This window comes from Saccoglossus kowalevskii, chromosome 8 (genome assembly GCF_978046115.1).
Source record: "Saccoglossus kowalevskii chromosome 8, keSacKowa6.1, whole genome shotgun sequence".
Lineage (NCBI taxonomy): Eukaryota > Metazoa > Hemichordata > Enteropneusta > Harrimaniidae > Saccoglossus > Saccoglossus kowalevskii.
The window spans coordinates 23584096-23610921 of record NC_140648.1 but is presented as its reverse complement, the minus strand read 5'-3'; the positions used below and the strand labels follow the sequence as shown (position 1 = coordinate 23610921).

Below are 26826 nucleotides of genomic sequence, written 5' to 3'. Positions count from 1 at the left end.
AAATGTATGGCACATACTGGCAGTCCACATTCAAACATATCTACTACCTACCAGTTGAAATGTATGGCACATACTGGCAGTCCACATTCAAACATATCTACTACTTACCAGTTGAAATGTATGGCACATACTGGCAGTCCACATCCAAACATATCTACTACTTACCAGTTGAAATGTATAGCACATACTGGCAGTCCACATCCACACATATCTACTACTTACCAGTTGAAATGTATAGCACATTCTGACAGTCCACATTCAAACATATCTACTACTTACCAGTTGAAATGTATAGCACATTCTGACAGTCCACATTCAAACATATCTACTACTTACCAGTTGAAATGTATGGCACATACTGACAGTCCACATCCAAACATATCTACTACTTACCAGTTGAAATGTATAGCACATACTGGCAGTCCACATCCACACATATCTACTACTTACCAGTTGAAATGTATAGCACATTCTGACAGTCCACATTCAAACATATCTACTACTTACCAGTTGAAATGTATAGCACATTCTGACAGTCCACATTCAAACATATCTACTACTTACCAGTTGAAATGTATGGCACATACTGACAGTCCACATTCAAACATATCTACTACTTACCAGTTGAAATGTATAGCACATTCTGACAGTCCACATTCAAACATATCTACTACTTACCAGTTGAAATGTATGGCACATACTGACAGTCCACATCCAAACATATCTACTACTTACCAGTTGAAATGTATAGCACATACTGGCAGTCCACATCCAAACATATCTACTACTTACCAGTTGAAATGTATGGCACATACTGACAGTCCACATCCAAACATATCTACTACTTACCAGTTGAAATGTATGGCACATACTGACAGTCCACATCCAAACATATCTACTACTTACCAGTTGAAATGTATGGCACATACTGACAGTCCACATTCAAACATATCTACTACTTACCAGTTGAAATGTATAGCACATTCTGACAGTCCACATTCAAACATATCTACTACTTACCAGTTGAAATGTATGGCACATACTGACAGTCCACATCCAAACATATCTACTACCTACCAGTTGAAATGTATAGCACATTCTGACAGTCCACATTCAAACATATCTACTACTTACCAGTTGAAATGTATGGCACATACTGACAGTCCACATCCAAACATATCTACTACCTACCAGTTGAAATGTATAGCACATTCTGACAGTCCACATTCAAACATATCTACTACTTACCAGTTGAAATGTATGGCACATACTGACAGTCCACATCCAAACATATCTATTACTTACCAGTTGAAATGTATGGCACATACTGGCAGTCCACATCCAAACATATCTACTACTTACCAGTTGAAATGTATGGCACATACTGGCAGTCCACATTCAAACATATCTACTACTTACCAGTTGAAATGTATAGCACATACTGGCAGTCTACATCCAAACATATCTACTACCTACCAGTTGAAATGTATGGCACATACTGGCAGTCCACATCCAAACATATCTACTACTTACCAGTTGAAATGTATGGCACATACTGACAGTCCACATCCAAACATATCTACTACTTACCAGTTGAAATGTGTGGCACATACTGGCAGTCCACATCCAAACATATCTACTACTTACCAGTTGAAATGTGTGGCACATACTGACAGTCCACATCCAAACATATCTACTACTTACCAGTTGAAATGTGTGGCACATACTGGCAGTCCACATCCAAACATATCTACTACTTACCAGTTGAAATGTGTGGCACATACTGACAGTCCACATCCAAACATATCTACTACTTACCAGTTGAAATGTGTGGCACATACTGACAGTCCACATCCAAACATATCTACTACTTATCAGTTGAAATGTGTGGCACATACTGACAGTCCACATCCAAACATATCTACTACTTACCAGTTGAAATGTGTGGCACATACTGGCAGTCCACATCCAAACATATCTACTACTTACCAGTTGAAATGTGTGGCACATACTGGCAGTCCACATCCAAACATATCTACTACCTACCAGTTGAAATGTGTGGCACATACTGGCAGTCCACATCCAAACATATCTACTACTTACCAGTTGAAATGTATGGCACATACTGGCAGTCCACATCCAAACATATCTACTACTTACCAGTTGAAATGTATGGCACATACTGGCAGTCCACATCCAAACATATCTACTACTTACCAGTTGAAATGTATAGCACATACTGGCAGTCCACATCCAAACATATCTACTACCTACCAGTTGAAATGTATGGCACATACTGGCAGTCCACATCCAAACATATCTACTACTTACCAGTTGAAATGTATGGCACATACTGGCAGTCCACATCCAAACATATCTACTACTTACCAGTTGAAATGTATGGCACATACTGGCAGTCCACATCCAAACATATCTACTACTTACCAGTTGAAATGTATGGCACATACTGGCAGTCCACATCCAAACATATCTACTACCTACCAGTTGAAATGTATGACACATACTGGCAGTCCACATCCAAACATATCTACTACCTACCAGTTGAAATGTATGGCACATACTGGCAGTCCACATCCAAACATATCTACTACTTACCAGTTGAAATGTATGGCACATACTGGCAGTCCACATCCAAACATATCTACTACTTACCAGTTGAAATGTATGGCACATACTGGCAGTCCACATCCAAACATATCTATTACTTACCAGTTGAAATGTATGGCACATACTGGCAGTCCACATCCAAACATATCTACTACTTACCAGTTGAAATGTATGGCACATACTGGCAGTCCACATCCAAACATATCTACTACTTACCAGTTGAAATGTATGGCACATACTGGCAGTCCACATCCAAACATATCTACTACTTACCAGTTGAAATGTATGGCACATACTGGCAGTCCACATCCAAACATATCTACTACTTACCAGTTGAAATGTATGGCACATACTGGCAGTCCACATCCAAACATATCTACTACCTACCAGTTGAAATGTATGGCACATACTGGCAGTCCACATTCAAACATATCTACTACTTACCAGTTGAAATGTATGGCACATACTGGCAGTCCACATCCAAACATATCTACTACCTACCAGTTGAAATGTATGGCACATACTGGCAGTCCACATCCAAACATATCTACTACCTACCAGTTGAAATGTATGGCACACACCGGCAGTCCACATTCAAACATATCTATTACTTACCAGTTGAAATGTATGGCACGTACTGGCAGTCCACATTCAAACATATCTACTACTTACCAGTTGAAATGTATGGCACATACTGGCAGTCCACATCCAAACATATCTACTACTTACCAGTTGAAATGTATGGCACATACTGGCAGTCCACATCCAAACATATCTACTACTTACCAGTTGAAATGTATGGCACATACTGACAGTCTACATCCAAACATATCTACTACTTACCAGTTGAAATGTATGGCACATACTGGCAGTCCACATCCAAACATATCTACTACTTACCAGTTGAAATGTATGGCACATACTGGCAGTCCACATCCAAACATATCTACTACTTACCAGTTGAAATGTATGGCACATACTGGCAGTCCACATCCACACATATCTACTACTTACCAGTTGAAATGTATGGCACATACTGGCAGTCCACATCCAAACATATCTACTACTTACCAGTTGAAATGTATGGCACATACTGACAGTCCACATCCACACATATCTACTACTTACCAGTTGAAATGTATAGTACATACTGGCAGTCCACATCCACACATATCTACTACTTACCAGTTGAAATGTATGGCACATACTGACAGTCTACATCCAAACATATCTACTACTTACCAGTTGAAATGTATGGCACATACTGGCAGTCCACATCCAAACATATCTACTACTTACCAGTTGAAATGTATGGCACATACTGACAGTCTACATCCAAACATATCTACTACTTACCAGTTGAAATGTATGGCACATACTGGCAGTTCACATCCAAACATATCTACTACTTACCAGTTGAAATGTATAGTACATACTGGCAGTCCACATCCAAACATATCTACTACTTACCAGTTGAAATGTATGGCACATACTGACAGTCTACATCCAAACATATCTACTACTTACCAGTTGAAATGTATGGCACATACTGGCAGTCCACATCCAAACATATCTACTACTTACCAGTTGAAATGTATAGCACATACTGGCAGTCCACATCCAAACATATCTACTACTTACCAGTTGAAATGTATGGCACATACTGGCAGTCCACATCCACACATATCTACTACTTACCAGTTGAAATGTATGGCACATACTGGCAGTCCACATCCAAACATATCTACTACTTACCAGTTGAAATGTATGGCACATACTGACAGTCCACATCCAAACATATCTACTACTTACCAGTTGAAATGTATGGCACATACTGGCAGTCCACATCCACACATATCTACTACTTACCAGTTGAAATGTATGGCACATACTGGCAGTCCACATCCAAACATATCTACTACTTACCAGTTGAAATGTATGGCACATACTGGCAGTCCACATCCAAACATATCCATTACTTACCAGTTGAAATGTATGGCACATACTGGCAGTCCGCATCCAAACATATCTACTACTTACCAGTTGAAATGTATGGCACATACTGGCAGTCCACATCCAAACATATCTACTACTTACCAGTTGAAATGTATGGCACATACTGGCAGTCCGCATCCAAACATATCTACTACTTACCAGTTGAAATGTATGGCACATACTGGCAGTCCGCATCCAAACATATCTACTACTTACCAGTTGAAATGTATGGCACATACTGGCAGTCCACATCCACACATATCTACTACTTACCAGTTGAAATGTATGGCACATACTGGCAGTCCGCATCCAAACATATCTACTACTTACCAGTTGAAATGTATGGCACATACTGGCAGTCCACATCCAAACATATCTACTACTTACCAGTTGAAATGTATGGCACATACTGGCAGTCCACATCCAAACATATCCATTACTTACCAGTTGAAATGTATGGCACATACTGGCAGTCCGCATCCAAACATATCTACTACTTACCAGTTGAAATGTATGGCACATACTGGCAGTCCACATCCAAACATATCTACTACTTACCAGTTGAAATGTATGGCACATACTGGCAGTCCGCATCCAAACATATCTACTACTTACCAGTTGAAATGTATGGCACATACTGGCAGTCCGCATCCAAACATATCTACTACTTACCAGTTGAAATGTATGGCACATACTGGCAGTCCGCATCCAAACATATCTACTACTTACCAGTTGAAATGTATGGCACATACTGGCAGTCCGCATCCAAACATATCTACTACTTACCAGTTGAAATGTATGGCACATACTGGCAGTCCACATCCAAACATATCTACTACTTACCAGTTGAAATGTATGGCACATACTGGCAGTCCACATCCAAACATATCCATTACTTACCAGTTGAAATGTATGGCACATACTGGCAGTTCACATCCAAACATATTTACTACTCACCAGTTGAAATGTATGGCACATACTGGCAATCCACATCCAAACATACCTACTACTTACCAGTTGAAATGTATAGCACATACTGGCAGTCCACATCCAAACATATCTACTACTTTCTAGTTGAAATGTATGGCACATACTGACAGTTCACATCCAAACATATTTACTACTCACCAGATGAAATGTATAGCACATACTGGCAGTCCACATCCAAACATATCTACTACTTTCTAGTTGAAATGTATGGCACATACTGGCAGTCCACATCCAAACATATCTACTACTTACCAGTTGAAATGTATGGCACATACTGGCAGTCCACATCCAAACATATCTACTACTTACCAGTTGAAATGTATAGCACATACTGGCAGTCCACATCCAAACATATCTACTACTTTCTAGTTGAAATGTATGGCACATACTGGCAGTCCACATCCAAACATATCTACTACTTACCAGTTGAAATGTATGGCACATACTGGCAGTCCACATCCAAACATATCTACTACTTACCAGTTGAAATGTATGGCACATACTGGCAGTCCACATTCAAACATATCTACTACTTTCTAGTTGAAATGTATAGCACATACTGGCAGTCCACATCCAAACATATCTACTACTTTCTAGTTGAAATGTATGGCACATACTGGCAGTCCACATCCAAACATATCTACTACTTACCAGTTGAAATGTATGGCACGTACTGGCAGTCCACATCCAAACATATCTACTACTTACCAGTTGAAATGTATAGCACATACTGGCAGTCCACATTCAAACATATCTATTACTTACCAGTTGAAATGTATAGCACATACTGGCAGTCCACATCCAAACATATCTACTACTTACCAGTTGAAATGTATAGCACATACTGGCAGTCCACATCCAAACATATCTACTACTTACCAGTTGAAATGTATGGCACATACTGACAGTCCACATCCAAACATATCTACTACTTACCAGTTGAAATGTATAGCACATACTGACAGTCCACATCCAAACATATCTACTACTTACCAGTTGAAATGTATAGCACATACTGACAGTCCACATTCAAACATATCTACTACTTACCAGTTGAAATGTATGGCACATACTGGCAGTCCACATCCAAACATATCTACTACTTACCAGTTGAAATGTATGGCACATACTGACAGTCTACATCCAAACACCTAGTACTTACCAGTTGAAATGTATAGCACATACTGACAGTCCACATTCAAACATATCTACTACCTACCAGTTGAAATGTATGGCACATACTGGCAGTCCACATCCAAACATATCTACTACTTACCAGTTCAAATGTATAGCACATACTGGCAGTCCACATCCAAACATATCTACTACTTACCAGTTGAAATGTATGGCACATACTGGCAGTCCACATCCAAACATATCCACTACTTACCAGTTGAAATGTATAGCACATACTGGCAGTCCACATCCAAACATATCCACTACTTACCAGTTGAAATGTATGGCACATACTGGCAGTCCACATCCAAACATATCTACTACTTTCTAGTTGAAATGTATGGCACATACTGACAGTCCACATTCAAACATATCTACTACTTACCAGTTGAAATGTATAGCACATACTGGCAGTCCACATCCAAACATATCTACTACTTTCTAGTTGAAATGTATGGCACATACTGACAGTCCACATCCAAACATATCTACTACTTACCAGTTGAAATGTATAGCACATACTGGCAGTCCACATCCAAACATCTAGTACTCACCAGTTGAAATGTATAGCACATACTGGCAGTCCACATCCAAACATCTAGTACTTACCAGTTGAAATGTATGGCACATACTGCCAGTCCACATCCAAACATATCTACTACTTAGCAGTTGAAATGTATGGCACATACTGGCAGTCCACATCCAAACATCTAGTACTTACCAGTTGAAATGTATGGCACATACTGGCAGTCCACATCCAAACATATCTACTACTTACCAGTTGAAATGTATGGCACATACTGACAGCCCACATCCAAACATATCTATTACTTACCAGTTGAAATGTATGGCACATACTGACAGCCCACATCCAAACATATCTACTACTCACCAGTTGAAATGTATGGCACATACTGGCAGTCCACATCCAAACATCTAGTACTTACCAGTTGAAATGTATGGCACATACTGGCAGTCCACATCCAAACATATCTACTACTTACCAGTTGAAATGTATGGCACATACTGACAGCCCACATCCAAACATATCTATTACTTACCAGTTGAAATGTATGGCACATACTGACAGCCCACATCCAAACATATCTACTACTCACCAGTTGAAATGTATAGCACATACTGGCAGTCCACATCCAAACATCTAGTACTTACCAGTTGAAATGTATGGCACATACTGCCAGTCCACATCCAAACATATCTACTACTTAGCAGTTGAAATGTATGGCACATACTGGCAGTCCACATCCAAACATATCTACTACTTACCAGTTGAAATGTATAGCACATACTGACAGTCCACATCCAAACATATCTACTACTTACCAGTTGAAATGTATGGCACATACTGGCAGTCCACATCCAAACATATCTACTACTTACCAGTTGAAATGTATAGCACATACTGGCAGTCCACATCCAAACATATCTACTACTTACCAGTTGAAATGTATGGCACATACTGACAGTCTACATCCAGACATATCTACTACTTACCAGTTGAAATGTATAGCACATACTGACAGTCCACATCCAAACATATTTACTACTTACCAGTTGAAATGTATAGCACACTGGCAGTCCACATCCAAACATATCTACTACTTACCAGTTGAAATGTATGGCACATACTGACAGTTCACATCCAAACATATTTACTACTCACCAGTTGAAATGTATGGCACATACTGGCAGTCCACATCCAAACATATCTACTACTTACCAGTTGAAATGTATGGCACATACTGGCAGTCCACATCCACACATATCTACTACTTACCAGTTGAAATGTATGGCACATACTGGCAGTCCACATCCAAACATATCTACTACTTACCAGTTGAAATGTATGGCACATACTGGCAGTCCACATCCAAACATATCTACTACTTACCAGTTGAAATGTATGGCACATACTGGCAGTCCACATCCAAACATATCTACTACTTACCAGTTGAAATGTATGGCACATACTGACAGTTCACATCCAAACATATTTACTACTCACCAGTTGAAATGTATGGCACATACTGGCAGTCCACATCCAAACATATCTACTACTTACCAGTTGAAATGTATGGCACATACTGGCAGTCCACATCCACACATATCTACTACTTACCAGTTGAAATGTATGGCACATACTGGCAGTCCACATCCAAACATATCTACTACTTACCAGTTGAAATGTATGGCACATACTGGCAGTCCACATCCAAACATATCTACTACTTACCAGTTGAAATGTATGGCACATACTGGCAGTCCACATCCAAACATATCCATTACTTACCAGTTGAAATGTATGGCACATACTGGCAGTCCACATCCAAACATATCTACTACTTACCAGTTGAAATGTATGGCCCATACTGGCAGTCCACATCCAAACATACCTACTACTTACCAGTTGAAATGTATAGCACATACTGGCAGTCCACATCCAAACATATCTACTACTTTCTAGTTGAAATGTATGGCACATACTGACAGTTCACATCCAAACATATTTACTACTCACCAGTTGAAATGTATAGCACATACTGGCAGTCCACATCCAAACATATCTACTACTTTCTAGTTGAAATGTATGGCACATACTGGCAGTCCACATCCAAACATATCTACTACTTACCAGTTGAAATGTATGGCACATACATGTACTGGCAGTCCACATCCAAACATATCTACTACCTACCAGTTGAAATGTATGGCACATACTGACAGTCCACATCCAAACATATCTACTACTTACCAGTTGAAATGTATGGCACATACTGGCAGTCCACATCCAAACATATCTACTACTTACCAGTTGAAATGTATAGCACATACTGGCAGTCCACATCCAAACATATCTACTACTTACCAGTTGAAATGTATGGCACATACTGGCAGTCCACATCCAAACATATCTACTACTTTCTAGTTGAAATGTATGGCACATACTGGCAGTCCACATCCAAACATATCTACTACTTACCAGTTGAAATGTATGGCACATACTGGCAGTCCACATCCAAACATATCTACTACTTACCAGTTGAAATGTATAGCACATACTGGCAGTCCACATCCAAACATATCTACTACTTACCAGTTGAAATGTATGGCACATACTGGCAGTCCACATCCAAACATATCTACTACTTACCAGTTGAAATGTATAGCACATACTGGCAGTCCACATCCAAACATATCTACTACTTACCAGTTGAAATGTATGGCACATACTGGCAGTCCACATCCAAACATATCTACTACTTACCAGTTGAAATGTATGGCACATACTGGCAGTCCACATCCAAACATATCTACTACTTACCAGTTGAAATGTATAGCACATACTGGCAGTCCACATCCAAACATATCTACTACTTACCAGTTGAAATGTATAGCACATACTGGCAGTCCACATCCAAACATATCTACTACTTACCAGTTGAAATGTATGGCACATACTGGCAGTCCACATCCAAACATATCTACTACTTACCAGTTGAAATGTATAGCACATACTGGCAGTCCACATCCACACATATCTACTACTTACCAGTTGAAATGTATAGCACATACTGGCAGTCCACATCCAAACATATCTACTACTTACCAGTTGAAATGTATGGCACATACTGGCAGTCCACATCCAAACATATCTACTACTTACCAGTTGAAATGTATAGCACATACTGGCAGTCCACATCCAAACATATCTACTACTTACCAGTTCAAATGTATGGCACATACTGACAGTCCACATCCAAACATATCTACTACCTACCAGTTGAAATGTATGGCACATACTGGCAGTCCACATCCAAACATATCTACTACTTTCTAGTTGAAATGTATGGCACATACTGGCAGTCCACATCCAAACATATCTACTACTTACCAGTTGAAATGTATAGCACATACTGGCAGTCCACATCCAAACATCTAGTACTCACCAGTTGAAATGTATAGCACATACTGGCAGTCCACATCCAAACATATCTACTAAGCAGTTGAAATGTATGGCACATACTGGCAGTCCACATCCAAACATACCTACTACTTACCAGTTGAAATGTATGGCACATTCTGGCAGTCCACATCCAAACATATCTACTACTTACCAGTTCAAATGTACAGCACATACTGGCAGTCCACATCCAAACATATCTACTACTTTCTAGTTGAAATGTATGGCACATACTGGCAGTTCACATCCAAACATATCTACTACTTACCAGTTGAAATGTATGGCACATACTGACAGTCCACATCCAAACATATCTACTACTTACTAGTTGAAATGTATGGCACATACTGGCAGTCCACATCCAAACATATCTACTACTTACCAGTTGAAATGTATGGCACATACTGGCAGTCCACATCCAAACATATCTACTACTTACCAGTTGAAATGTATGGCACATACTGGCAGTCCACATCCAAACATATCTACTACTTACCAGTTGAAATGTATAGCACATTCTGACAGTCCACATCCAAACATATCTACTACTTACCAGTTGAAATGTATGGCACATACTGGCAATCCACATCCAAACATATCTACTACTTACCAGTTGAAATGTATAGCACATACTGGCAGTCCACATCCAAACATCTAGTACTTACCAGTTGAAATGTATGGCACATACTGCCAGTCCACATCCAAACATATCTACTACTTAGCAGTTGAAATGTATGGCACATACTGGCAATCCACATCCAAACATATCTACTACTTACCAGTTGAAATGTATGGCACATACTGGCAGTCCACATCCACACATATCTACTACTTACCAGTTGAAATGTATGGCACATACTGGCAGTCCACATCCAAACATATCTACTACTTAGCAGTTGAAATGTATGGCACATACTGGCAGTCCACATCCAAACATACCTACTACTTACCAGTTGAAATGTATGGCACATTCTGGCAGTCCACATCCAAACATATCTACTACTTACCAGTTGAAATGTATAGCACATACTGGCAGTCCACATCCAAACATATCTACTACTTACCAGTTGAAATGTATGGCACATACTGGCAGTCCACATCCAAACATATCTACTACTTACCAGTTGAAATGTATGGCACATACTGGCAGTCCACATCCAAACATATCTACTACTTACCAGTTGAAATGTATGGCACATACTGACAGTCCACATCCAAACATATCTACTACTTACCAGTTGAAATGTATAGCACATACTGGCAGTCCACATCCAAACATATCTACTACTTACCAGTTGAAATGTATGGCACATACTGGCAGTCCACATCCAAACATATCTACTACTTACCAGTTGAAATGTATAGCACATACTGGCAGTCCACATCCAAACATATCTACTACTTACCAGTTGAAATGTATGGCACATACTGGCAGTCCACATCCAAACATATCTACTACTTACCAGTTGAAATGTATAGCACATACTGGCAGTCCACATCCAAACATATCTACTACTTACCAGTTGAAATGTATGGCACATACATGTACTGGCAGTCCACATCCAAACATATTTACTACTCACCAGTTGAAATGTATGGCACATACTGGCAGTCCACATCCAAACATATCTACTACTTACCAGTTGAAATGTATAGCACATACTGGCAGTCCACATCCAAACATATCTACTACTTACCAGTTGAAATGTATGGCACATACTGGCAGTCCACATCCAAACATATCTACTACTTACCAGTTGAAATGTATAGCACATACTGGCAGTCCACATCCACACATATCTACTACTTACCAGTTGAAATGTATGGCACATACTGGCAGTCCACATCCAAACATATCTACTACTTACCAGTTGAAATGTATGGCACATACTGGCAGTCCACATCCACACATATCTACTACTTACCAGTTGAAATGTATAGCACATACTGGCAGTCCACATCCAAACATATCTACTACTTACCAGTTGAAATGTATGGCACATACTGGCAGTCCACATCCACACATATCTACTACTTACCAGTTGAAATGTATGGCACATACTGACAGTCCACATCCAAACATATCTACTACTTACCAGTTGAAATGTATAGCACATACTGGCAGTCTACATCCAAACATATCTACTACTTACCAGTTGAAATGTATGGCACATACTGGCAGTCCACATCCACACATATCTACTACTTACCAGTTGAAATGTATGGCACATACTGGCAGTCCACATCCAAACATATCTACTAAGCAGTTGAAATGTATGGCACATACTGGCAGTCCACATCCAAACATACCTACTACTTACCAGTTGAAATGTATGGCACATACTGGCAGTCCACATCCAAACATATCTACTACTTACCAGTTGAAATGTATGGCACATACTGGCAGTCCACATCCAAACATATCTACTAAGCAGTTGAAATGTATGGCACATACTGGCAGTCCACATCCAAACATACCTACTACTTACCAGTTGAAATGTATGGCACATTCTGGCAGTCCACATCCAAACATATCTAGTACTTACCAGTTGAAATGTATGGAACATACTGGCACTCCACATCCAAACATATCTACTACTTACCAGTTGAAATGTATGGCACATACTGACAGTCCACATCCAAACATATCTACTACTTACCAGTTGAAATGTATGGCACATACTGGCAGTCCACATCCAAACATATCTACTACTTACCAGTTGAAATGTATAGCACATACTGGCAGTCCACATCCAAACATATCTACTACTTTCCAGTTGAAATGTATGGCACATACTGGCAGTCCACATCCAAACATATCTACTACTTACCAGTTGAAATGTATGGAACATACTGGCAGTCCACATCCAAACATATCTGCTACTTACCAGTTGAAATGTATGGCACATACTGGCAGTCCACATCCAAACATATCTACTACTTACCAGTTGAAATGTATGGCACATACTGGCAGTCCACATCCAAACATATCTACTACCTACCAGTTGAAATGTATGGCACATACTGGCAGTCCACATCCAAACATATCTACTACTTACCAGTTGAAATGTATGGCACATACTGGCAGTCCACACCAAACATATCTACTACTTACCAGTTGAAATGTATGGCACATACTGGCAGTCCACATCCAAACATATCTACTACTTACCAGTTGAAATGTATGGCACATACTGGCAGTCCACATCCAAACATATCTACTACTTACCAGTTGAAATGTATGGCACATACTGGCAGTCCACATCCAAACATATCTACTACTTACCAGTTGAAATGTATGGCACATACTGGCAGTCCACATCCAAACATATCTACTACTTACCAGTTGAAATGTATGGCACATACATGTACTGGCAGTCCACATCCAAACATATCTACTACTTACCAGTTGAAATGTATGGAACATACTGGCAGTCCACATCCAAACATATCTGCTACTTACCAGTTGAAATGTATGGCACATACTGGCAGTCCACATCCAAACATATCTACTACTTACCAGTTGAAATGTATGGCACATACTGACAGTCCACATCCAAACATATCTACTACTTACCAGTTGAAATGTATGGCACATACTGGCAGTCCACATCCAAACATATCTACTACTTACCAGTTGAAATGTATGGCACATACTGGCAGTCCACATCCACACATATCTACTACTTACCAGTTGAAATGTATGGCACATACTGGCAGTCCACATCCAAACATATCTACTACTTACCAGTTGAAATGTATGGCACATACTGACAGCCCACATCCAAACATATCTACTACTTACCAGTTGAAATGTATAACACATACTGGCAGTCCACATCCACACATATCTACTACTTACCAGTTGAAATGTATAACACATACTGGCAGTCCACATCCACACATATCTACTACTTACCAGTTGAAATGTATAACACATACTGACAGCCCACATCCAAACATATCTACTACTTACCAGTTGAAATGTATAACACATACTGGCAGTCCACATCCACACATATCTACTACTTACCAGTTGAAATGTATGGCACATACTGACAGTCCACATCACACATATCTACTACTTACCAGTTGAAATGTATGGCACATACTGGCAGTCCACATCCAAACATATCTACTACTTACCAGTTGAAATGTATAACACATACTGGCAGTCCACATCCACACATATCTACTACTTACCAGTTGAAATGTATGGCACATACTGGCAGTCCACATCCAAACATATCTACTACTTACCAGTTGAAATGTATAACACATACTGACAGTCCACATCACACATATCTACTACTTACCAGTTGAAATGTATAACACATACTGGCAGTCCACATCCACACATATCTACTACTTACCAGTTGAAATGTATGGCACATACTGGCAGTCCACATCACACATATCTACTACTTACCAGTTGAAATGTATGGCACATACTGGCAGTCCACATCCAAACATATCCACTACTTACCAGTTGAAATGTATAGCACATACTGACAGTCCACATCCACACATATCTACTACTTACCAGTTGAAATGTATGGCACATACTGGCAGTCCACATCCACACATATCTACTACTTACCAGTTGAAATGTATAGCACATACTGGCAGTCCACATCCACACATATCTACTACTTACCAGTTGAAATGTATAGCACATACTGACAGTCCACATCCACACATATCTACTACTTACCAGTTGAAATGTATGGCACATACTGACAGTCTACATCCAAACATATCTACTACTTACCAGTTGAAATGTATAGCACATACTGACAGTCCACATCCACACATATCTACTACTTACCAGTTGAAATGTATGGCACATACTGGCAGTCCACATCCACACATATCTACTACTTACCAGTTGAAATGTATAGCACATACTGGCAGTCCACATCCAAACATATCTACGACTTACCAGTTGAAATGTATGGCACATACTGGCAGTCCACACCAAACATATCTACTACTTACCAGTTGAAATGTATGGCACATACTGGCAGTCCACATCCAAACATATCTACTACTTACCAGTTGAAATGTATGGCACATACTGGCAGTCCACATCCACACATATCTACTACTTACCAGTTGAAATGTATAGCACATACTGGCAGTCCACATCCACACATATCTACTACTTACCAGTTGAAATGTATGGCACATACTGACAGTCCACATCCACACATATCTACTACTTACCAGTTGAAATGTATGGCACATACTGACAGTCCACATCCAAACATATCTACTACTTACCAGTTGAAATGTATGGCACATACTGACAGTCCACATCCAAACATATCTACTACTTACCAGTTGAAATGTATAGCACATACTGGCAGTCCACATCCACACATATCTACTACTTACCAGTTGAAATGTATGGCACATACTGACAGTCCACATCCACACATATCTACTACTTACCAGTTGAAATGTATGGCACATACTGACAGTCCACATCCAAACATATCTACTACTTACCAGTTGAAATGTATGGCACATACTGGCAGTCCACATCCAAACATATCTACTACTTACCAGTTGAAATGTATGGCACATACTGGCAGTCCACATCCAAACATATCTACTACTTACCAGTTGAAATGTATGGCACATACTGACAGTCCACATCCACACATATCTACTACTTACCAGTTGAAATGTATGGCACATACTGACAGTCCACATCCAAACATATCTACTACTTACCAGTTGAAATGTGTGGCACATACTGGCAGTCCACATCCAAACATATCTACTACTTACCAGTTGAAATGTATGGCACATACTGGCAGTCCACATCCAAACATATCTACTACTTACCAGTTGAAATGTATGGCACATACTGGCAGTCCACATCCAATCACCTACTACTTACCAGTTGAAATGTATAGTACATACTGGCAGTCCACATCCACACATATCTACTACTTACCAGTTGAAATGTATGGCACATACTGGCAGTCCACATCCACTCATATCTAGTACTTACCAGTTGAAATGTATAGCACATACTGGCAGTCCACATCCAAACATATCTACTACTTACCAGTTGAAATGTATGGCACATACTAGCAGTCCACATCCACACATATCTACTACTTACCAGTTGAAATGTATAACACATACTGGCAGTCCACATCCACACATATCTACTACTTACCAGTTGAAATGTATAACACATACTGGCAGTCCACATCACACATATCTACTACTTACCAGTTGAAATGTATGGCACATACTGACAGTCTACATCCAAACATATCTACTACTTACCAGTTGAAATGTATGGCACATACTGGCAGTCCACATCCAAACATATCTACTACTTACCAGTTGAAATGTATGGCACATACTGGCAGTCTACATCCAAACACCTAGTACTTACCAGTTGAAATGTATGGCACATACTGACAGTCTACATCCAAACATATCTACTACTTACCAGTTGAAATGTATGGCACATACTGACAGTCTACATCCAAACATATCTACTACTTACCAGTTGAAATGTATGGCACATACTGGCAGTTCACATCCACACATATCTACTACTTACCAGTTGAAATGTATAACACATACTGGCAGTCCACATCACACATATCTACTACTTACCAGTTGAAATGTATGGCACATACTGACAGTCTACATCCAAACATATCTACTACTTACCAGTTGAAATGTATGGCACATACTGGCAGTCCACATCCAAACATATCTACTACTTACCAGTTGAAATGTATGGCACATACTGGCAGTCTACATCCAAACACCTAGTACTTACCAGTTGAAATGTATGGCACATACTGACAGTCTACATCCAAACATATCTACTACTTACCAGTTGAAATGTATGGCACATACTGGCAGTCTACATCCAAACACCTAGTACTTACCAGTTGAAATGTATGGCACATACTGGCAGTCCACATCCAAACACCTAGTACTTACCAGTTGAAATGTATAGCACATACTGGCAGTCCACATCCAAACATATCTACTACTTACCAGTTGAAATGTATGGCACATACTGGCAGTCTACATCCAAACACCTAGTACTTACCAGTTGAAATGTATGGCACATACTGGCAGTCCACATCCAAACACCTAGTACTTACCAGTTGAAATGTATAGCACATACTGGCAGTCCACATCCACACATATCTACTACTCACCAGTTGAAATGTATGGCACATACTGACAGTCCACATCCAAACACCTAGTACTTACCAGTTGAAATGTATGGCACATACTGGCAGTCCACATCCAAACACCTAGTACTTACCAGTTGAAATGTATAGCACATACTGGCAGTCCACATCCAAACATATCTACTACTTTCATGGGTAAGTCTAATCCACTGGACGAAGTATGTAAGCATATACCAATATCAGCAGAACCTTACAGCAAATACAAAAATAACAAGTCATTATAAATGACAGTTTGATTTAAATAATTTAATAAGCTCTGAAGCTGAGTATCATGGGAGCTAAGATTCATAGTTGTTCATTACCATATGAGCTCTATTAGTGGTGCATATGCTTATGTATATTACAGAAACTATGTCTATGATCAAAATAAGCAATAATTGATAGATTCAGCCTACAACAAATTGGAGATGTGCTTCTAGTAGAACAAATATAGTACTGCAGGTGCAGTAATTACGATGAATCTTTGTGAAATCCATCATGAGCATCTGTTTGAAACATGCAGCTCACATTATTTTTTGCAATTACAGGTGCCTGTATGGTAGAATGAGAAAGTGTTGATCAAGATCAATTTTAATGCATGTTTTTAAAAGCATTGTTAAAGAAATGTAAACTTGCTGTTGTTTTGAATAATCTTAATACTACAAATAAATTAAGACCTCATCATCGCATCATTTTTAATTTTCCCTTTGATGGGGAGCAAAGCTTTTTTTTTGTTTTTGGTCTTTCATATCTAGACTTTTGTAATCTTGTTCTGGCGAGATTGGTCAAGTTATTCGCAAACAGAATTTTTTTTCAATTAGCTCTAGGTCTAACTATATATTGACTGAACTATTGAGGGGATTGTGCTAGTGGGCAAACCCAAAATGTCACCTATGTATACAACTCTTTTTTAACACACTACTGGTATTATCAGTTAAAGTGCTGTTACAACACTGAAAACACAGCCGGATGCCTCTGTACACAGACTCACCTAATAACAACGGATAATCTTCTGCAGCTAACCAAGGTGTACATATATGAACATGTTGGAACTTCTTTGTTGCTATGATACCTTGATAATATTCTTTCATGGGACCTTTCCCAGTAATTGCACACACAATTTTGGGTAAACCGGAACTACTTTCACAGCATGCAGCTTCGTATTCTGAAACATTTTAAAAAATGTTTAATTTTAGAAACTGCAATTGCATTTCCAATATACTGAAAAATTTGTATTTTTTTTGCTGGAGCTAGAAATGTTCACAATTTCAGAATTTTATGGAATTTTTAAAGACAAAATTTTGTAAAAGTCACTGACAGTAAATGTCATAGAAAAAATGTCCCAGAAAAAATGTTCACTGCTACAAAAGTTCACAAATTAGTCTCTCGCAAAAAATTTTAACAGATCACACTATATTATCATAGATACTGTGGAATACTTTATTTTGGCTTGGAATTTATTTTCGCTATTTTTGCTGAAGGAAGGAATGATTCAGTGAAAATAAAATCCAGCCAATATACCTTTTTTCCTATCTTTTACATTCAACTCGCCAAAAATCAGTGAAAATAAATTCCATTTAACACACATAAAATGGCATTTCAGCAAAAATTAATTCCAGTGAAGATAAAGTATTTTACAGTATTTGCTTCTAATTTTAATTAGAGAACTTCCCTGTATCTTACTAAGTATACCAACGATCTGTTAACTGCACAGATATTAACTCTTTGAAGTCAGTTGCAATTCCCAAAATAAACCCACAAGATTGTCGGCATTTGAAAATTGTACTAAATTTTTGTGGGGAAAATTATAGTGCTCAATATATTGACACTTCTATGACCATTTTTAACTTTTTTCAAAATTCAATATCATTGAATAAAATCACATGCAATTGTGAAAAAAATAACAATAAATTATAAAAAAATGATAGAAAAACATTGTGATGGGACTGACATTTGTTAAATTATTGTAATCGAATTCTCTATGCTTTATGAAAATTCACTGTTAGCTCCCTCTGTATCCAAGCACAACTGAGGGCTGGTTGTTTGATGCAGAAATGTTTGATTTTGATGCATTTTCAAACATCAAAATGACAGTGTATACATCTCCTAACATGAATGCGATTGACCCAGGCATGTCCAAACACATGCATGCATGGCGGTGAATCCATATCATCCCCAGCTAATGTCCAAATTAAATTGACCAGAAACCTTTTTTTTCGGGGCTCGAGCAACCACAGACTCTTGATTGCATGTCACATCAATTCAATGCTTGAATAAATAAAAGAAAAATTTACTTTCTAAAGCTGAAAGAAGTATAGAAAAATCTTCATCTTCAGTCCAACTAGTACTGCTTATAAGCAAAGCAGGTCTTTCATTTATTGATTCAACACCACCATTACTAGTTTTTCTTGTAAATGCTGTTGTGTATTTCTTGTTTTCTGAAGCACCAAAGACTGCATAGTCTTTTGATAACCTGAGAAATAACTGATTTTTAAGAAAAGTAAAATAAAAAGCTTGTGTTTATTATGTTTATATTCATGAAATAATATTTTGCAGCAACTTAAGGGGTACCAATTTACCATATTTGTGAGTTTAATATAAACAATTGTTTGTAGTCTGCTATTTCCATTTTATTTATAGTTTGTTTTATATTTACATTAATCTTTTCACCACCCTCTATTCATCACAAATTTACAAAATAGTCGTATTCGTATTTATAGTCTGCACTTTTCCTTCAGATGATTAGGACAAAAATAGCCAAATGTTTTGAGTAAACACTGAAAATTTACTCAAATTAAGGTTCATTTCTAGAAATACTGAAGAACATTAGAAAAAAAGTGCAGAAAAATTTGGGCGAGAAAGTCTGGCGGTGAAATGGTTAAAACACGATAAAGGTTCATATAAAAGCAAATCAATCTTTGCCAAAGTTTGATGCAAATTTACAATAAACTCCAAGAGTTATTGCTATCGAAAGAAAGAAAGGGACATTTTGTCACTGTAATGGCTTCCTCAAATTTTGTTTTGGGAATGTTAAAATGTTGATCATTTGACTCACCTTGTGTTGTTCACTTTTTGAAGTTTGTTTAAAAATAAGTGGTGGTCTGTCGTGCATTGTAACAGCTTTTATCGACCAGTTTACAGCAAGATCTTCTTTCATAGCATTCGTAACACACAAATTATCGTGAGAAAATCTACCAAATAATTTCTCATACCTGTCAATAAAAATATTTTAACATAGTGAAAATATAAAATTAAAAAAAAAAATATTTTAAGTTACACATTTTGTAAAATGTTTAAAACAATTATACAGAAAGTCAAATTATATATTCTGTTCAAAATTAACCTTTTCCCCTCCGGTTCTCTCTTTTCACAACAAATTTACAAAATAGTCTTGTTTATAGTCTGCACTTTCCTTCAAAAGATTTCTTGAGTAATAACTGAAAATTGTGCTTCAAAATTAGAGTTCATTTCCAGAAATATTGAAGAATATAAAAAAAAAAGTACAATATATAAGAAAAAATTAATAGGGGAAAAATTAATACATGTAGACCTACCATTTAGATATTTTTACAAGTGGATGTTTTTTACCAACTGCCATACTCAATATGGTATAACCATAATTATGCCAATCAATGAATAACTTTGAGCCACGCAGAAAGCAGATGAGGCTGGCTACACCGATTGTCGGCAGTGCAGGAGGATTCTGAAATGATAAAAGATCACATCAGCTGATACAACAAATTATAAGTTTTGACTGAAAAAGGTTGAATTCTCCATTATAGTGAGGCAAACAGGAACGGGGAGTCAGCAAACTCCTTAGGAAAGTCCCTATAAAACATTGCAATATAGCAACGACTAATGTTATGAAAATGATCAGCTACACTATGGCTAAGTTGTTGTCTGTTTTCAAATTGCAACTATGTTGTGACTATACTAAGGAAGTTGTAAATTATCTACACAGATCTTATTTGTGGTTGTTTCAATCATCTGGGAGAAGTTGATGGGGTTATATGAGCACTGATACAGACTTTCAAAGGGAAGTTGCACCTTCTATATTTGCATATTTGTTTCAGATGTCTGTGAATTAAAACACCATCTAGGGATGGCCAACTGATAATGACTGCAACAGTTGATCCATGCATTCTCATGTGAATGACACAATTACTAAGGTTTAGCTAGTTTGAATCACAACAATGACAAGCACTGTATTAGATGTATTCGATGTGCAGAACTTTCATTTCCAGTTGGGTCATTATATCTGTTATTTCAAGACAATCCAGTTACATATACATGTAGTTTTCACCAAAAATTCTTGGGTTGTCATAGTACCAGCTATAAAAACATACTGAAATAAAAAATATTAGTTAATTCCAAACTTTTTTCAAACCAAAACAAGTTAAATACACTGATTAATTTGCCTGAATTATGTATTTATTAACCAACAGCATGAAATAAATCATCATTCAAACATGCAGATATAATGATCTTAAAAAGTGACAAATTTGAGTGACACATACTGACCTAGACTGTCGACAGTCGTTATTATTAATAAATATTGTGTATACACGTAATATGCGTGAGTAAATTGCGAACACCAGGACAGAAAGTATGGGGTGCTGTTAGGCACAAGATGGCAAGATGTAGATCGATCGTCTCTGCCACAACAAATTTGATTTCTTCGCATGGCGTAGTTCTGTTGATCCCGCGAAAGTCTCCTCTGGTTTTCTATAGTTTTTTATTTGACTGCAACACAAACAATGCACATTGTTTCCTTGGTTCTAGGCGATTTAATAGTTGTCTTTGTTATTTTGGTTGGAGTAACTGTATCAGCCTACACATTCAGGAGGTCAGCCATTTAGAACAAAGCTGCATACATTTATGTTAATATAATTTATTTCGTGATGTCAGCACCAACTATGAATTATTCATATCAACTAGAAACCTGCAGACGAGGACAGTCTCTCTAACTAACGTCCTTCGCGTGAAATGCTTCGAGTGAAATGCTTCGCCTGTCGACAGTCTAACACTGACCAGAAACCAATTTTTGTCGGCTTGTATATCAGTAAAGCAAGTGATTAACAATAAATATGAAAACTGTGATTTGAGATGCACCACAATTCCTCCTTCAGACAAGAACTATTCTCCCACAACCACACTCACAAACAAACTTACCTGTAGTAATACCAGCTTTGGTTTGGAAATTCCCAACATAAGATAAACTGCCAATATAATAGACTGAAGAATTATCTTGAATCCATAATGAAATATTCTTGGAATAACTACAAATAAAAAGAAAACATGAAACATCAAATCTGTTACAGAAATGTTATTACAGACTTGGTACTGGTATATCAACTATAGAGTTAAAGAACACAAAAGTGTTGGTCACAATTGCACAATCTTATTAAACGTCGAACATAAAATGCTATTCAGCTCGTGAAATGGATCAAATGCGGGCAATTTGGCAGACAAGAAAAATAATTTCAATCCCGACTGCGTTACTTTGTAGCGGCTTTTTAGTGATTCTCAGGGAAGTTTACTACTTGAACAACAACATTGCAACATTATTTCAATACTGCAACAATTATAAATACGCGTGTCACTATTATAGTTTTTTAATAATACATGTAATTTGTTTGTTCGAATCGAACATGATAATAACTCTGACCAATGCAATTCAATGTAAGGCTCCAAAGTCACAGACCTCACCACATAATTTGAATTCCATTACTTGCTCAGATGATATTCAGCGTTTCTATGAATTGCATAAACATTCTATTTTTTTTTAATTGCTGTTACATACAAATGTGCTATTTATGTAAAATGCTTTTATGATTATTTCACATTTATTTTGAGTATTTTGTACGAACCCATACAAACGCATATGGATTTTGGTTACATGTTAATGTATGTGTTCACAGTGTTAACAAAAATGTACTCACAATGTATGAACCCATACAAACATATATGGATTTTGGTAACATGTTAATGTATGTGTACACAGTGTTAACAAAAATGTATGAACCCATACAAACGCATGTGGTTTTTGGTAACATGTTAATGTATGCGTTCACAGTGTTAACACAAATGTACTCATAATGTATGAACCCATACAAACGCATGTGGATTTTGGTAACATGTTAATGTATGTGTTCACTGTGTTAACACAAATGTATTCACAATGTATGAACCCATACAAACGCATGTGGATTTTGGTAACATGTTAATGTATGTGTTCACTGTGTTAACACAAATGTATTCACAATGTATGAACCCATACAAACGCATGTGGATTTTGGTAACATGTTAATGTATGTGTTCACTGTGTTAACACAAATGTATTCACAAAGTATGAACCCATGCAAACGCATGTGGATTTTGGTAACATGTTCATGTATGTGTTCACAGTGTTAACACAAATGCACTCACAATGTATGAATCCATACAAACATATATGGATTTTGGTGACATGTTAATGTATGTGTTCACTGGGTTAACACAAATGCACTCACAATGTATGAACCCATACAAACATATATGGATTTTGGTGACATGTTAATGTATGTGTTCACAGTGTTAACACAAATGCACTCACAATGTATGAACCCATACAAACATATATGGATTTTGGTGACATGTTAATGTATGTGTTCACAGTGTTAACACAAATGTATTCACAAAGTATGAACCCATGCAAACGCATGTGGATTTTGGTAACATGTTCATGTATGTGTTCACAGTGTTAACACAAATGCACTCACAATGTATGAACCCATACAAACATATATGGATTTTGGTGACATGTTAATGTATGTGTTCACTGTGTTAACACAAATGCACTCACAATGTATGAACCCATACAAACATATATGGATTTTGGTGACATGTTAATGTATGTGTTCACAGTGTTAACACAAATGCACTCACAATGTATGAACCCATACAAACATATATGGATTTTGGTGACATGTTAATGTATGTGTTCACAGTGTTAACACAAATGTACTCACAATGTATGAACCCATACAAACGCATGTGGATTTTGGTAGCATGTTAATGTATGTGTTCACAGTGTTAACACAAATGCACTCACAATGTATGAACCCATACAAACATATATGGATTTTGGTGACATGTTAATGTATGTGTTCACAGTGTTAACACAAATGCACTCACAATGTATGAACCCATACAAACATATATGGATTTTGGTGACATGTTAATGTATGTGTTCACAGTGTTAACACAAATGTACTCACAATGTATGAACCCATACAAACGCATGTGGATTTTGGTAACATGTTCATGTATGTGTTCACTGTGTTAACACAAATGCACTCACAATGTCTGAACCCATACAAACACATATGGATTTTAGTAACATGTTAATGTATGTGCCCACAGTGTTAACACAAATGTACTCACAATGTATGAACCCATACAAACACATATGGATTTTGGTAACATGTTAAACCACTTATGCCGTTTACAATACTCACATTTTGGTAAAACAGGAATTTGCGGCATTTCATGTAAAGTGATATTCTTACAACTTAAGAGTTCATCATGTGGCTTTGAACCTAAAGATAACAAGAAACATGTAGTCATCTGGAATCCCAGTCTTGCAGTCAGAATTATGCAAAAAAAACTTTTGCTTCTTGAAAAACAAATTAAGGCATTTTTTGGGTGAATATTTGTGTTGTAAATATATACATTTTTTGACATGTGTGTATAGTTAATTCTGCTTCAGTCATATGACCATCATTTCGTAACAGAAGTATTCTATCTCAACAACGCCCATTCCGCTACGGACGACCCCCCCCCCCCCCCCCCGCCAATATATATCAGCACAAATGAGTTTCAATGTCAACTATTTCGGCACGTTTGTTAATGATATTTTATAGATTAATAAATTATAAACTTATGATTTTGTTATATTTTGCACATTTTAATTGATGTGCTGTGATACATTCAATTGATCATAAATTATGTATTTGTATTCACTGCGTGATTTCGTGTCAAATAAAATTTACTACTATTCCTCGACTAAGCCACCCTCCTACTAAAAGTAGTTAGTCTGCGGACTGTTAATAATCACAAATCTAAAAAGTAAAATCGATACCTCCATATCCAAGCATATCAACGTGGTAGCCATGTCTTGCAAATGACAGGGCATGATACTGCATACGTGGGTGACGACCGATGTCTCCGAGAACAAGTACGCAGACCCTCTTGTCCATGCCGGGAAATCGCAATACCAGACACAATAGAAGAATCAGCGACAGCAGGCATAGGCATATATAGTTACCACCCGTATCAAAGGCAATGACGATTGTTGCAGAAAACAATAATACAAGCGACAGAGCCAGTCCTTCCCAGACTCTGTAGGACGCTGCCATATTTTATTTCAGACGATGACTCTGGCGATGACCTCAAACATGTTAAGTGAACGCCCTCAACATGCGAAAGATGTGCGTATTTGTTTTTTCGATCGACAGAATAATATACTACTTACGGTACATGCGCTTCATTTTGTGAGCGCAAAATAGCTTCTTTTGGTGCGCACTATTAAAGATAATGCGAACAAGATCAGTTTTGGCCAAAATTATTTCTGCGAATGAAATGGCAGACAAAGAACTATTTTTATTTATGTGTACCATTATGTGAAATTGATGTCTTTTTTTTTTAAAAGTGTAATAGTTACTTGAAATTCAACAATAAACAAAGCATTTATGTGGCACTGTGCATCAAACAACTGTACATGGTTGCATTACCCCGGGGTCACGTGAAGTTGAACTTCATGGCAAATATACGTCCAGAGCAGCACAAGGCGGA

At 37.7% G+C, this 26826-nt stretch overlaps 1 protein-coding gene across 2 annotated transcripts in view; it reads right to left on the bottom strand.

The window, feature by feature from the left end:
* LOC100370845 (chitobiosyldiphosphodolichol beta-mannosyltransferase-like) overlaps positions 1-26415 on the bottom strand; it is a 33403-nt gene extending 6988 nt beyond the window's left edge. The window contains exons 1-9 of one of the 2 annotated variants that reach the window (XM_085502967.1): positions 26114-26415; positions 25491-25571; positions 23164-23270; positions 21546-21694; positions 21047-21203; positions 20286-20475; positions 18983-19156; positions 18140-18201; positions 1990-2042 (exon numbers count right to left, since the gene is read on the bottom strand). In XM_085502967.1, coding sequence (XP_085359093.1) covers positions 1990-2042; positions 18140-18201; positions 18983-19156; positions 20286-20475; positions 21047-21203; positions 21546-21694; positions 23164-23270; positions 25491-25571; positions 26114-26390 — 1250 coding nt within the window. In that variant the 5' untranslated portion in view covers positions 26391-26415. Of the gene's footprint in view, positions 1-1989; positions 2043-18086; positions 18202-18982; positions 19157-20285; positions 20476-21046; positions 21204-21545; positions 21695-23163; positions 23271-25490; positions 25572-26113 lie in introns of both variants that reach the window. The other variant, XM_085502966.1, reaches the window with a different exon arrangement.
* Positions 26416-26826: the final 411 nt, after the last annotated feature.